This window comes from Rhinoraja longicauda, chromosome 39 (genome assembly GCF_053455715.1).
Source record: "Rhinoraja longicauda isolate Sanriku21f chromosome 39, sRhiLon1.1, whole genome shotgun sequence".
Classification (NCBI taxonomy): Eukaryota; Metazoa; Chordata; class Chondrichthyes; order Rajiformes; family Arhynchobatidae; genus Rhinoraja; species Rhinoraja longicauda.
Window position 1 is genome coordinate 3,881,483 of NC_135991.1, and position 16,275 is coordinate 3,897,757.

The following is a 16,275-nucleotide window of genomic DNA, read 5'->3' on the forward strand; positions in this document are numbered from 1 at the left end:
TATGTGTTTTCACACTTCTATAGCTCTTTCCCAATGGGAGAGGGGAGAAGTGTCGGTGGTGAGGCTTAATGATGCTGGTGGCCTTGCCGAGAGAACGTGAAGACTACATTGAGTCAATTGAAGGGAGGTTGGTTTGGTTGATGGTCTGGGCTGCGTCCATAATATTTTATAATTTCTTGCGCTCTTGGATGGTACGGTTCCAATACCATGATGTGATGCATCCCGATAATATGTTTTCCAGGGCGCTTCTATAGAAGTTAATGAAAGTTTTTTGAGAAAATGCCGACCTTCCTGAGCCTTCGAAGGAAACAGGCTACTTGAGCAGTGTTAAGGACGGGTCGGCGCAGCAGCAACAGAAAAATTCGCAGTTTCTTTCATTGGGGAGGAAGTGCAGCCATTAATAGTGGACAAAGTGGCATAACATTCTGGGAATGTGTGGACGAGGCAAATCACACGAGAACTGATCGGGTGATGGTTAAACCCGGAATGTCAGTTTGGAAGTGACGTCACTAGGATGGGCCATAGAATATCTTAAGGTGTGCGGAGAAAGGAATTTATTCCGGCAAAATAGAAGATGCCGCATCTGGGGAGAGTAGCCCTCGGAGAATCAGAGAGTATCTCGGAGAAGATCACCTACGCGTGATCGGAAAGTATGTGACCCCGGCATGATGGGTCCCAGGGCGTGGGGTGCTGTGTGAGACCAGGGGTGGATGGGCCCGGGAGCATGGGGCATCTGTGGTGCCGGGGGGGGGGGGGGGTGGGCTGCGGGAGATCAGGCAGGGTACGACTTCGGGGGGAGCATCGGACAATGAGTGACTCAGTGAGGATACCTCAAGGGGGATCAGACAGTGTGTGATCCGCGGAGGTTGAGACAAGGGAACTGGGCAATGAGTGATACGGGATAATGGGCCTTGGGAGAGGGACAATTTATGTGAGGATGTGGTTGCGGACGGAACAGTGTTTGATCGGCGGGGTTGGACCTGGTTAATCCCCGTTGTTGTTCATATTTGTAAATCATTTACAAGCTTCATTCGTTTCTGTTACTCCTCTGACCTCTCTATTCAACGTGAGCCCAGTCTCCTTGTAACATGCTGTTATTTTTTTGTGCAAATTTTGACATTAGCTTTCGAAGCCAGCAGGAGTAATCTTCCCACTACATGCTCCAAAGGAAGGAGATCAATCGTGATTCTGAAGCCAATCTTCATTATGCCTTACCCACTCTCAACGATGCATTCATGGGCCCTAGAATTATTGCTTCTACACAAGGTTAGTAGATTGAAAGGTATTACAAATTATACATCTCGGCATTTTTGTTATGTCACCCCGGAAATCTGACTAATCACATTTTTACTTACATTGAAATATCCTTCCGGTGTTGTCTGTTTCTGCTCGGGGATAGTACTTTTTGAGTATCCGTTCGGAGTTAATTGAAAGTGAATATGAAGGAGAACTGATGTGTCTGGTATATATTTTGAAGCAAGCTTTCTTTAAGCTCCGACGTGCACGGAAATCAGGTTTGCTTCACTTCGACAGGAAGAAAAATGCTTCCACCTCCTTCGCTCTTCGACTGCATTTTTCTGTCCCAAACAACAACCCCCCCCCCCTCCGCACACGCCACGCACACTTTCCCCGCATTTTCACCTTGCAACTGCTCTCATCTGCGAGTCTTTGGCTGCGAGTCTTTGGCTGCGAGTCTTCGCCGAGGAGGTTACGCTTGTTTTTGCGCCTGAATTGTTTTTGACTTCACTAAAGTAATGGCGCACAAGTTGGTGCAGTGTGTTTCATGCAGGATGTGGGAAGGTAGGGACACCGCTGGAGCTTCTGGGAGCTACACCTGCAGGAACTGTGTCCAGGTGCGGCTCCTGAATGGACGTGTGGCAGAGTTGGAAAGGTAGCTGGAAGACCTCAGGGCCATCCGGGAATGCGAGAGTTTCCTGGACAGGACCCACTGTGAGGCTGTCACGCCAAGGGTCCAGGTCGAGCGAAGGTGGGAGACCGTTTCAGGGGGGTGCAAACGTGGACTCCAGGAGACCCCGGTGGCTGTGCCTATTGCAAACAGGTACACTCTCTTGGGAACTGTTGGGGCAGAAGACGCTTCCAGTCCGAGTGGCAGTCGTGTTGGCAGATCTAACCCAGGCAAGGAAACTCGACCGGGGAGACCGAAGTCAGGAAGAGCCATAGTAGTGGGTGACTCCATTGTCCGAGGTACGGACAGTAGATTCTGTGACGACAGGCGGGACTCGAGGATGGTCTGTTGCCTCCCTGGTGCCAAGGTTCAAGACATCACGGAGCGGCTTCAGAACATCCTAGCGAGGGAAGGTGATCAACGGGAATTAGTTGTGCACGTGGGCACGGACGACGTCGGGAGGAAGAGGAAGGAGATACTGCGACGTGAGTTTAGAGAGTTAGGAAGAAGACTGAGAAGTAGGACGTGGAGGGTGGTTATCTCTGGACTGTTACCTGTACCTCGTGCTCGTGAGGCCAGGAACAGAGAGATCGGGGATATGAATGTATGGCTGAGGGGCTGGTGCAGGGAGCAGGGATTTAGATTTCTAGACCACTGGGATCTGTTCTGGGGTAGGGGTGACCTGTACAAAAGGGACGGGTTACACCTTAACAGCAGGGTGACCGACATTCTGGCAGGCAGGTTTGCTAGTGCGACAAGTGTGGGTTTAAACTAATTAGTGGGGGGGGGGGGGGGGGGGGTGAAAAATTGGGAATATGAAGATGGAGTTAAAGGGGAAGCAAATACAGGAGAAATTGCAAAGAACTCTCGAATGAATGGGGAGGGAAGTTCTGGAAGGGATAAGAGAGTAAAGTCAGGGCCAATTGTGACCGGTGTGAGAGGGGAGGTGAATACGGAAATTAAACTGTTGTATTTAAATGCGCGAACTATAAGACATAAAGTGGATGAGATTGAGGCTCAGTTAGACATTGGCAAGTATGATGTTGTGGGAATCACTGAGACATGGCTACAAGAGGACCAGGGCTGGGAACTGAATATTCAGGGATACACAACATATAGAAAAGGCAGCATCTCTCCCGAGATGCTGCCTGACCTGCTGAGTTACTTCAGCATTTTGTGAATATATAGAAAAGACAGACAGGTGGGCAGAGGGGGTGGGGTCGCTCTGTTGGTAAGGAATGATATTCACTCCCTTGTAAGGGGGTGACAATGAATCAGGAGATGTAGAATCAGTATGGATAGAAATGAGGAATCGTAAGGGTAAAAAGACCCTAATGGGAGTTATCTACAGGCCCCCAAACAGTAGCCTCGATATAGGGTGCAAGTTGAATGAGGAGCTAAAATTGGCATGTCGCAAATGTAATGCTACGGTAGTTATGGGAGATTTTAACATGCAGGTAGAGTGGGAAAATCAGGTTGGTAATGGACCCCAGGAAAGAGAGTTTGTGGAGTGCCTCCGAGATGGATTCTTAGAACAGCTTGTACTGGAGCCTACTAGGGAGAATGGAATTCTGGATCTAGTGTTGTGTAATGAACCTGATCTGATAAGGGGACTCGAGGTAAAAGAGCCATTAGGATGCAATGATCACAATATGATAAGTTTTACTCTACAAATTGAGAGGGAGAAGGGGAAATCGGAAGTGTCAGTATTACAGTATAGCAAAGGGGATTACAGAGGCATGAGGCAGGAGCTGGCCAGAATTGACAGGAAGGAGGCCCTAGCAGGGAAGACGGTGCAATGGCAGGTATTCTTGGGAATAATGCAGAAGTTGCAGGATCAATTTATCCCAAAGAGGAGGGAAGATTCCAAGGGGAGTGAGAGGCACCCGTGGCTGACAAGGGAAGTCAAGGACAGCATAAAAATAAAAGAGCAGAAGTACAACAAAGCAAAGAAGAGTGGGAAGTCAGAGGATTGGGACTCTTTTAAAGAGCAACAGAAGATGACTAAGAACGCAATACGGGGAGAAAAGATGAGGTACGAGGGTAAACTAGGCAATAATATAAAGGAGGATAGTAAAAGCGTCTTTAGATATGTAAAGAGGAAAAAAATAGTCAAGGCAAATGAAGACAGAAGCGGGGGAATTTATTATGGGGAACAAGGAAATGGCAGACGAGTTGAACCGGTACTTTGGATCTGTCTTCACTAAGGAAGATACAAGCAATCTCCCAGATGTTCTAGTGGCCAGAGACCCTAGGGTGACGGAGGAACTGAAAGAAATCCACATTATGCTGGAAATGGTGTTGGGTAGACTGATGGGACTGAAGGCTGATAAATCCCCAGGGCCTGATGGTCTGCATCCCAGAGTACTTAAGGAGGTGGCGCTAGAAATTGTGGACGCATTGGTGATCATTTTCCAATGTTCTATAGATTCAGGATCAGTTCCTGTGGAGTGGAGGACAGCTAATGTTGTCCCACTTTTTAAGAAAGGAGGGAGAGAGAATACGGGAAATTATAGACCAGTTAGTCTGACATCAGTGGTGGGGAAGTTGCTGGAGTCTGTGGAATTCTCTGCCGCAGAAGGCAGTGGAGGCCAATTCTCTGAATGCATTCAAGAGAGAGCTAGATAGTCTATTGACACGCTCTTTCTCTAGCCGAGCCTATCGGACGCCTGCTTCACACTAATGTCCCGGCTGCACAATCAGCAACTCTGAAAAAACACTCTGCAACTTCTTCCCACCGATTTTTAAAAGCGTTATTTTTAAAAGGTAGTTTCTTACTTCCAACTACATGATGCATGTCCCTCTCTCTTCGGGTTTTGAAAAAGAAACCTGGTGCCCCAAGAATTAATTTGCTAGCATTTATTTCAAATGGCTAAAATACAAAAACAGGTATGTAATGCTTAGGCTTTATAAGGCGCTGTTTAGAAGAATGTTGGGGGACCTCATTTAATCAGACTGAATAGTGAAAGACTTAAACAGTGGATATGTGGAGAATGTTTCTAGTAGTGGGAGAGTCTAGGACTAAAGGTCATAGCCTCAGTGGTAAATGACATCCCTTGCGGAATTAGATAAGAAGGAATTTGTCTAGTCAGAGGGTGGTGAATCTTTAGAATTATTTGCCATTGAATGCTGTTGAGGCCAAGTCAATTGAGATTTTAAGGCAGAGATAGATAGATTGTTGATTAGTAATGGTGTCAAAGGTCATGGAGAGAAGGCAGGGGAATGGGGTTTGGAGGGAGAGAAAGATCAGCCATGATTGAATGGCGGACTAGATTTGATGGGCCGAATGACCTAATTCTGCTATTATTTCTGATTTGTGATACTGGCCATAATTAGTAATGAAACAACTCTACATATTTCAATCCCTTTTTTTCGAAGCAGATGCATCACATCGTTGCAACACTGAACCACCAGCTCATTTCCACACGTAACCAAGACTCTTCAGTGCCTGCATTGATCTAAGGTCGTCTCCATCGGCCATCACCATTCATATTTAAATTGGTACATTATGGCCCATCAGATTCAACGCGCTTTTACCGTGTCCCCGACTGTCCTTTATTTCAGACGTCATTGGTCTTGGTTATAATTTCAGTTACCTCACTTCCTACCATGTTGTTCTGGTTATCTTTTATGTTAGACCTCCCAAGTAGAACAACCGACACTCCCGTCGATTATTTTGGGTCCCCTTTATTTCTGTTGCAATCTGTTCCTCTTGTGCAGTTCCCACCTGTCTTAAATAGAACGCACTAGTCTATGTATCCGAATTGCACGAATCCATATTCGTGTACGATTTGCTTCTCTTTATATCTGTATCTTGACGTATAATCACCACCACTGCTTGTCGCATACGTTGGGAGAGTCATGTGCCATATCGCAATTAAATATTAAAGTGGGCCTCAAAAGGTCAATGTCTTAATATCGATTGTTTCTAAATTGGTGTTAAAGGTCTTATCGTCGGGTGGAGTGCGAATGTCATGGTGGAGATGATTCCATTCGCGAATTGTCTTGGGGTGCAGTGAATACCTATAACAGTCTTTACTTGTTGGGATGATGTTGCTGTATCTCGTCCTCATAGCTCTTTATAGTCCGAGCCGAGGTGCTCGGGGGCGGAGCGGGGGCTCCCGGAACCTACGGCACAGCGAGTTCACGGGTCTAGGTGTCAACGGAGGATGCGGCCGGGGATCCTACAGCAGCAGGGGGATTGCGTAGACATGGCGCCGCCTAAGGCTCTACCGACGTCGACTGCTTAGTTCAGACACGGCCTGGAATAGCACGGAGTTGCAGCAGACGGCCATGTGAGCATCGCCCGGCCAGCCTGGACCACGCAACGTCGACCAGTGCCGCTTGAAAGTTAACGGTCTTTCAAGGCCAAGGTAAAACTCCCCACTTTTAAGAACTTGAAAGTGGACGGGTACAAGATGGCGCCGGAATAGTGGCGACTCCTTTTTCCCGCCCCAGTAAATGATATATTGGACTACAATGCTTGCACACTTCAACTAATATTGTTTGTAATTTACTGATTGCATCAAAACAATTAATTCCATAGTGCCGAGGTATACGTACTAGGTAATACAGTACCGTTAAACCATAGATAGTGCGCCATACCTCTCATTTGGCAATATTGCTCAGATGTTGCACAGACATGGGTCTCAAGACTGTTCTGAGATTGAGCGGGAAACAAGATGCTTTTGTGATCTAATGCCCGGAATTTCTCGATTTCTCGATTATGTTGAAAGACTGGAGCGACTACTAGGCTTATATACACTGGAATTTAGAAGGATGAGAGGAGATCTTATCGAAACGTATCAGATTATTAAGGGGCTGGACACGTTAGAGGCAGGAAACATGTTCCCAATGTTGGGGGAGTCCAGAACAAGGGGACACAGTTTAAGAATAAGGGGTAGGCCATTTAGAACTGAGATGAGGAAAATCTTTTTCAGTCAGAGAGTTGTGAATCTGTGGAATTCTCTGCCTCAGAAGGCAGTGGAGGCCAATTCTCTGAATGCATTCAAGAGAGCGCTAGATAGAGCTCTTAAGGATAGTGGAGAGGGTATGGGGAGAAGGCAGGAACGGGGTACTGATTGACAATGATCAGCCATGATCACACTGAATGGCGGTGCTGGCTTGAAGGGCCGAATGGCCTCCTCCTGCACCTATTGTCTATTGTCTATTGCCCCCTTTCCTTGACACATCTTAATATCATTTTGAACGGATATTTCACTCCATTCTTCAGCTCCGCTCTGAACTTGGTCTGAGTCACAGCATAAATACCAGTGTTTGTGCCGCAGCTGAGAAGCAGGAGCATGTAGCTGGTTTGGTCTGCGATATAGATCGGGTCATTGTAACCGTTTGAATAAAACCGCTTTCTAATTTGTGTATAGATGAAAAACACCAGATATGTCAACCAAAGTAGAATGTAGTTGCCGGATATGGCAAAGAGTAAGATGATGGACCTCCTTCTGCTTTCGATCTCGGCATCATTCTGATTTGCATCCTCTTTGCTGCCCATCAGAATTTTACGAGCTTTATTGGCCGCTAGAATATGTCCAACAGTGAAAACATTGAGCAGTAAAATCAGGAACATTGGGAGCAGGGAGCTAAGAAAATAATGAAACCATCTGTAAAATATCCACGTGCAGTCAGCATAGAAATCAGTTTTCATAGCACAGCCCCATTGTACTCCCTGTTCTACGACAATAGGTTGATTTGTGAAGTACCAGGGAATGTTTTTGCAACAGGCTAGCGCGCACACTATCGCTATAACCCAGGTTGCTGTTTGCTCGGTACAGTATTTGGCTCTCAGTTTAAAGCAACATATGGTCACGTATCGATCGAGAGTGAAAGAGAGTGTGAACCACACGGAAATGTCCACGGCTGCATGAATAACGAATGTGTGGGCAGAGCATACCTTCGTGAGGAACAGGAAACTCAGAGGGAAATACAAATCATCAATACGACGTAGTATCACAGAGGTGATGACAACGAGTAGATCCGCCGCTGCCATGGCCAAGAGGTAGCGGGAGACACACTTGGAGAGACCGCACTTTCCACGGGGCAGGATCACAATCGCTATCACGTTCGCTGTGATGGTGGGGAGGGGGGAACAATCAGAGACACAGATCGTCAGCGAGGTAGCATTTTTCAATCACAGAGTCATGAGGGATACAGTGTTGAAACAGGCCCTTTGGCCCAACTTGCCCACACCGGCCAACATGTCCCAGCTACACCAATCCCACCTGCCCGCGTTTGGTCCATATCTTTCCAAACCTACCCTCTCCAGGTACCTGTTTCTTCAACGGTGGGAAAGTCCCTGCCTCAACTACCTCCTCAGGCAGCTTGTTCCATACACCCAGCACCCGATCTGTGATAAAGTTACCCCTAAGATTCCTATTAAATCCTCTCCGCTTCACCTTAACCTTATGTACTTTGGTCGTCGATTCACCTACTTTGGGGAAGGGAATGTATGCATTTACCCGATCTATTCCTGTCATGATTTTCTGCACCTCAGTAAGATCACCCCGTGTCGTCCGGCGCTCAATGTCTGAAAATTGAATTTTCCACTTTTAAGTAATATCCCCCTCTCTGTCCCATGTCCCACCAGTTCCTATCACACCAGTCACCCTACTGCTCGCAGTACTCTCATTTCGCATTCCCGTATCCTGTAGATAGACACAACAGGCTGGAGTAACTCAGCGGGACAGGCAGAATCTCTGGAGAAAAAGAATAGGTAACGTTTCGGGTCGAGACCCTTCTTCAGACGATCCCGAATCGTCACCTATTCTTTTTCTCCAGATATGCCGTCTGACGCGCTGAATTACCCCATCTCTTTTGTCCATCTTGGGTTTAACCCACATCTACAGTTCCTTCCTACGCACTTCCCGTTTCCTGTGTTCCTTTTTATCACACCTTCCACTCCCCATCCCCCGTCTACGCATATCCTTCCTTCCTGCTTTACATTTTACTCATCGTCATTTCGTTATTTTCGACCCTTGATTCTTCATCTCACATTCTCACCTTTGTTGTTCATTAAACCCAGTTGCCAATCACCCCCCTCACTTGTATCCACTTTGACCTAGAGCCGCAGCTGATTTACTTCTTCCTGGTCGCTGTCCCGTCAGTCTGAAGAGGTCCCGAAAGAACATCCGTTGATCCACTCTACGGATGCTGTCTGACCCGTTCAAAACATCCAGCATTTCATGTGTTAACTTCAAAGACGGGTTATATATATAAAGTTGAGAATGCAGAATAAAAATACCGCAATGCTAGACGTATCGCGTCATGTTGGATTCACTGCATTTGCTGTTGATTTTGTAGCCAGCTCAAGAGCGATAGATGACGGCAAATTGATAGACATTAGACAATAGACAATAGACAATTGACAATAGGTGCAGGAGGAGGCCAATCGGCCCTTCGAGCCTGTACGCACCGCCATTCAATGTGATCATGACGGATCATTCTCAATCAGTACCCCGTTCCTGCCTTCTCCCCATACCCCCTGACTCCGCTATCCTTCAGAGCTCTATCTTGCTCTCTCTTGAATGCATTCAGAGAATTGGCCTCCACTGCCTTCTGAGGCAGAGAATTCCACAGATTCACAACTCTCTGACTGAAAATGTATTTCCTCATCTCCGATCTAAATGGCGTACCCCTTTTTCTTAAACTGTGGCCCCCTGGTTCTGGACTCTCCCAACATTGGGAACATGTTTCCTGCCTCTAACGTGTCCAATCCCTTAATAATCGTATACGTATCGATAAGATCCCCTCTCATCCTTAATCTCCCAATCACCCAATCTCCCATTCTGGAGTGGTCCAAAGGAGCAGGGAATGGGTAAAAGGGAATAATTATTTATGTCGGTGCATCAGCACATATTGGGAATGTTCCGCTCGTTAGATTCACTACGGTGGCTGAGAAGCTGATGAATGGACAATGTCGCAACAGCTAATGGGAGCGAATAGATATTTGAGATGATAACATAGAGAAGGCAAAAAAATATCCTATGCGACTGACCTGATTACGTATTGTTATCTGAGAGAAGTTGAAGAATACGTTTGCACTGGATGTTTCCTGGTGAATTCGGAAGACATGTTTTACAAGGTCACATTTCCATTTTCACTATTGAACCTAAAGCCAATGGAATAATGGTTGTGGCGGGAATATATGTAGGAGCATGGATACCCACTATCATGCTAACACTGAGGGTTTGTTTTCTCTTCCGAAATGTGTCGTTCAAAGTCAATCAGAAGTTGTCGGAAGGGAGAGAGTAAAGAGTAAATGACACAGGTCTAACATGATTATCGGGAAATGGAGCAAGTGCCGTTAAAATTACCCACAGCGCACACATTATTTGCATGTTGGAGCGTGGTGTGCAAATCGTACGTGGTCATTGTAATTACAACTTGCCGGGCGGAAGTTGCGCTAAATTGTCATCAACTATGAGAGTGATCGCATTCCAATCAGAATCCAAGCATGTTCCTTACAGACAAGCGACGATCTGAAGTACGCTCTGCTAAAAAAAACAATTGACTGGAATAATTTCAGTGAACGAAAATTTCGTCTGCCGACTTTCTTTCGTCTGAGGCTGCAAAGCGGGGCTTCTCTTCTTGGGGGAAGATGTAGAGGTAATTGCGGCGTTGAGAGCAAAGAACGGGGGAAGTGTGTGACAACTTTTCTATCAGCGGATGTTTCAAGCAAACGGAGAGAGTTCTACCTTCGCGGGAAAAAGATAGTGTTACTGTGTTATGAAACACACGCCAAAGGCTATGATCGGGAGGTCAATCGGTGAACAAATGTTGACACGTCTGTGCTCTGCGATTACAGCGGGTGCTGTTGTGGAGCAGTCAGAAAGTTCCCTCTGTTGGCGAATCTGGTTGTATTTGTCTGTTTTTTAGTTTAGTTTAGTTTAATTTGGAGATAGAGCGGGGAAATAGGGTATTCGGCCCACAGAGTCCGCGCCGACCAGCGATCCGCGGACATTAACACTATCCTACACACACTAGGGACAATTTTACAATTATACCATGCTAATGTCTATGGAATGTGGGTGGAAACCGGGATTCTCGGAGGAAATCCACACAGGTCACGGCGACAACGTACAAACTCCGGACCGACAAGCACCGGTAGCCAGGATCGAACCCAGGTCTCGCAGGCAGCAATTCTATCGCTGAACCACCGCTGAACGCCCTTGCCCATGAAGAAGCTTCGTGCAATGACTCGACACTTCAGACTGATATTTCGGTAGGATGCCTTTCGAAAGGGCGGGACGTGAAGACAGAAATGGTTTTCTGCAATGAGGTATATTACGTAGATGAAACCGTCGGAGAAGACTGTGTTGAACAATGGTCCATGGAAAGGGGAGGGGGGAGTCGAAATATTTTCACAGACTTGGGATCCGCCATTTCTACCGTGTTTCAGCAGAAAATCTGAAGCGATTAAAAATGTTAGGAAAGTTGCACGCAGAAAGAGGATGAAAAGTAACCAAGAAAGTGAACCGCGGATTTTTTAGAATTGGGATGATTTGGCATTTTCTCGATGTCGCGAGTATAATCGAGTGATAGGCTATCGGTGAGGAAGGTACAGTAGATTCGTGGAACACGGACAATGCCAGATTGCCAGAGCATGTTTTACTGCGAGATGGTACCTGCCTTCAACCGCAGCAGATTTGCCGCGGAAGCAGTATCGCTGGCACGGGAAGCTATCTCCCAACGATGAGAAGGGGAATCGTCCATTAACTGAAGATAGGCACAAAAAGCTATCGTAACTCAGGGGTCAGACAGCATTTCTGAAGAAAAAGAAAAGCTTACGTTTCGGTTCGAGACCCTTCTTTGGGCTGAGTCAGGGAAAGGGTAACGAGAAATATAGACGGTGATGTGGAGAGTTAGAGAACGAATGAAAGAAAGATATGTAAAACAGTACCGATGATACAGGATACGGTTCATTATTAGCTGTTTTAGGTGAGAACGAATACAAACAATGAGACTCAACAAGGCGGCTTTGAAGCTACTACGACCTGGGCCGGGGGAGCCATGGAGAGTTTGCTTGAGGTGAGAGAAATCAATATCAATACCACCGCCTTGGAAGCTGCAAAAGCGACACATGAGATGCTGTTCCTCTAATTTGCATTTGGCCTCACCCTGACAATGGAGGAGGCATAGGACAGAAAGGTCAGTGGGAATTGGAAGGGGAGTTAAAGTGTTTGGCAACCGGGAGATCAGGTCGGTCCAGAAGGATTGAGCGAAGGTGCTCTGCGAAACGACCGCCGAGCCTGCGCTTGGTCTCGTCGATAAATAGGACTCCACACCTGGAACAGCGGATACAGTAGATGAGTCTGGAGGAGGTGCAGGTGAACATGTGCCTCATCTGTAAAGACTGTCGGGGTCCTTGGAGGGAGAAGGGGGAGGATGACTTCCTCTACGAGTCCATTAACCGTATCGATGTAGAGTCTGAACTCGTAAATGTGGTTCCTGCACGGATATAATACTCAACTGGGATTCAGATGACCATGACGCATATTCTGTGGGGGGGGGGGGGGGGTTGGTTCCTTTATCCTGACAGGCTCAGCTCAGTTGTCGGGCAAAGAGCGGTGGGCGACGAGTCAACTCTCAGTCAAGGTGGTCGTGGCGAAGTTTAATTTAATCAAATAGAGTGGTGCGGATCTGTTACAACGAGACAATAAACCGAAGGGTGGATAGCAGGATAAAGTGGGAAAAGGAGCGTTAATCCTCTCATTGAAAGTGCAGTGATTTTAAACGAAAACGCAAGCTGGGAACACCTTACATCGACAAAAATAAATTACCGGAGGAGCTGCACGGAGGTGGATGGATTTATTTTAGTGCCAACGAAACGAAAGTCATCGAGTGCGGTGGTGCCAGAATAAACACCCACGTCCTACTGCGTTTTTCAGTACATATGTGGTCAGGCAAAATAATTAAATCGGATTGCTGCCGAGATGAGAACAGGAAAACATTTCGTCGCCGCTTCCTATCGTTTTATGATTTGATATTGTTACTTACCGAGAACACCGAACACTGCTAAAATCGGATAAAAAATCATCTGCGCCTGTACAATTGGAGGCAGCACGGAAAATGGATAGTCGATGCATATAATTCTCATCCTGGCAGATAAATGAGAGAGAGGAAGACGGCGTTCGACGTTGGAATCCAACTGACAGCAGTCAACAGCACAGAGACGGAACGTATATATCATCGATAGATTCTCCCCCCTGAGACCAACAGTACACAGGGGATTCAACATTACTCCTAGCCATCTGAGCAGCGCGCAGCGTCGTTCGTCATCACGCTCGTATTTCAAGACATGTACCCAAAAATAAATTCACGCTGCGCAGGGAATGTAGCTCGGAACTCAGACAAAATCCTGCACAATTCCGCGTTTAATACAGGACACCGTTCACCTCGATTTAACCCGTTAAACAGGCGTCAAACAGGTCCGTTCTCTTACGCTCTGAAATATTTCTCTTCTTCCGCTGTGCCAATTGAGTCGGCGAGTTTTGGCCACCTTTTAAAATGTTGTTCGGCACCATTCACTTGAAAATAGGAGGTTATGTCACGTCGGCGTAATGTATTCTTGAAGGATTCAGACTCCAAAAACAAAAACACATACCAATATTATTTCAGAACTGCCTATACTGTGATAATTGTTGTGCTCAGTTTATTCAGTTCTCCATATTAGTACATTACCTTTATCTTAGCTGATACAGATGTTGGGAGAGTAGGTTACACACCTAATCTAGAATTCCTGTGCAAGCTATAATTGAATAACGCAACAATTTGCATTGCAAATGATCCGCTTTGGTGTCGAAGATCGAAACAGAGGTCCAAACAGTTGGACACAAGAAATGTCGACGTCAATGACATCCGCGCACGCATAACAGTTTCGCAATTTCGGATATCAGTCTGCTGCAACGACAGGCAAGTTCTCTGTTGCGATTATCTGCATCAAGTTATTACGCTCCTTTTTGTGGTTCCACTCACAAATGTATAACTATTGCTTCGTGCACGTGATCGGTCGTGTGTTTGCCGACTCAAGGAACATGCATGTAAATGGACGCGCGGCCCTATTACATCATCATCATAATTTATAATTTTCGCGCGTTGTCCCATTGAAAAGGTTAGATTCCAAGCATTTTGTACCCTCATTTAGATCCCTGCTCACAGATTTTGAAACGTCATCTTTACTTCTGTTCTCATTCACAGCGAATACGTTAGTGCAGTAGTGGGAATGTTCCCGCTGTTCAAAAACGTGGCTGCATTTGTCTTTTTTAGTTAAGGTTAGTGCAGATTAGAGTAGTTTAGTTTAGTTTAGTTTAGTTTAGTTTAGTTTAGTTCAGTTTAATTTAGTTTAGTTTAGTTTAGTTTAGTTTAGTTTAGTTTAGTTTAGTTTAGTTTAGTTTAGTTTAGTTTAGTTTAGTTTAGTTTAGTTTAGTTTAGTTCCGTTCCGTTCCGTTCCGTTACGTTTAGTTTAGTTTAGTTTAGTTTAGTTTAGTTTAGTTTAGTTTAGTTTAGTTTAGTTTAGTTTAGTTTAGTTTAGTTTAGTTTAGTTTAGTTTAGTTTAGTTTAGTTTAGTTCCGTTCCGTTCAGTTCAGTTTAGTTTAGTTTAGTTTAGTTTAGTTTAGTTTAGTTTAGTTTAGTTTAGTTTAGTTTAGTTTAGTTTAGTTTAGTTTAGTTTAGTTTAGTTTAGTTTAGTTTAGTTTAGTTTAGTTTAGTTTAGTTTAGTTTAGTTCCGTTCCGTTCCGTTCCGTTCAGTTTAGTTTAGTTTAGTTTAGTTTAGTTTAGTTTAGTTTAGTTTAGTTTAGTTTAGTTTAGTTCCATTCCGTTCCGCTCCGTTCCGTTCCGTTCAGTTTAGTTTAGTTTAGTTTAGTTTAGTTTAGTTTAGTTTAGTTTAGTTTAGTTTAGTTTAGTTTAGTTTAGTTTAGTTTAGTTTAGTTTAGTTTAGTTTAGTTTAGTTTAGTTTAGTTTAGTTTAGTTTAGTTTAGTTTAGTTTAGTTTAGTTTAGTTTAGTTCAGTATAGTTTAGTTTAATTTAGTTTAGTTTAGTTTAGGTTTGGTTAGTTTAGAGATGTAGCGCGGACACAGGCATTTCGGTCCATTGAGTCCGCGCCGCCCAGCGATCCCCGCACAGTAACACTATCCGACACACACTAGGGACAATTTTGCAATTTTACCAAGCGTACAAACATCTACGTCTTTGGAGTGTGGGAGGGAACCGGTACACCCGGAGAACACCCACGCAGTTCACGGGGAGAACGTACAAACCCTGTGCAGACAAGCGCTCGTAGTGAAGGTGTCTGGCGCTACAAGGCAACGACTCTCCCGCTGCGCCACCGCGTAACCCTTGTCCACGAAGAAACCACGTACCATCGAAAGACTCGACAGTTCAGAATTATATTTCGCGTATTACACATTTTGAATGGGCGAGAGATGAAGGCTGCAATGGATTTCTATCATGAGATATATTTCCTGTATGAATACGGTCAATGGTCGTAAATAACGTAGCCCATGCAGCGTTCACAGCGTGACTAAACTGTCGGCCACCTTATACGCAATAAAAGACTCTGCGATTCGTCAACTCCACTTCATGTCTGTCGAAAGGATTCAATTCAGTCCAGCACACCATCTCCATCCCACGTCGGATGCCTTTGCGCAACCAGTTCTAACGTGATATCTTATCAAGGACATCGCTATCAACGGAAAATAGCGGATTCAAGGACTTTCGCTGTTTCTGGTTGGGAGACCAAAATCAAATTTTGCAGGGATTGCGAAAGTCAATGTTAGTGCTTTCTTAGGGAAATTGATCTAAATGTAGAGGATAATAGACAATAGACAATAGGTGCAGGAATAGTCCATTCGACCCTTCGAGCCAGCACCGCCATTCAATGTGATCATGGCTGATCATTCACAATCAGTATCCCGTTCCTGCCTTCTCCCCATACCCCCTGACTCCGCTATCTTTAAGAGACCTATCTAACTCTCTCTTGAAAACATCCAGAGAACTGGCCTCCACTGCCTTCTGAGGCAGAGAGTTCCACAGATTTACAACTCTCTGACTGAAAAAGTTCTCCCTCATCTCCGTTCTAAATGGTCTACCCCTTATTCTTAAACTGTTGCCCCTGGTTCTGGACTCCCTGAACATTGGGAACATGTTTCCTGCCTCTAACGTGTCCAATGCCTTAATAATCTTATATGCATGATAAATCAAGCACATGTAATGGGCAAAACAATAAGCGCGCATGAGCCGGAGTTTGGATGGTTGGCGGTATCCTCAAGTCTATTTCCGTTATTGTTTGGAACTTCTTGCAAAGTTTAGTTAAGTTCGATTCAGTTTAATTTATCGTCACGAGGCACAGCGAAAAGCTT

The 16,275-nt window shown here is 45.4% G+C and overlaps 1 protein-coding gene across 1 annotated transcript; it reads right to left on the minus strand.

Annotated features, from left to right (window-relative positions):
* Positions 1 to 7,073: 7,073 nt before the first annotated feature.
* On the minus strand, positions 7,074 to 13,016 carry LOC144611103 (putative G-protein coupled receptor 139). The gene is made up of 2 exons (XM_078430175.1): positions 12,917 to 13,016; positions 7,074 to 7,987 (listed from the first exon to the last, which is right to left on the minus strand). Exons 1-2 carry the CDS (start codon positions 13,014 to 13,016, stop codon positions 7,074 to 7,076), a joined length of 1,014 nt encoding a protein of 337 aa, XP_078286301.1.
* Between the last annotated feature and the right edge of the window lie 3,259 nt (positions 13,017 to 16,275).

Coding starts and splice junctions, on each gene's coding strand:
- LOC144611103 (XM_078430175.1), bottom strand. CDS start 13,016: ATGAGAATTATATGCATCGACTATCCATTTTCCGTGCTGCCTCCAATT. Junction 7,988..12,916: donor AGCAGTGTTCGGTGTTCTCG/GTAAGTAACAAT, acceptor CCACCATCACAG/CGAACGTGATAGCGATTGTG.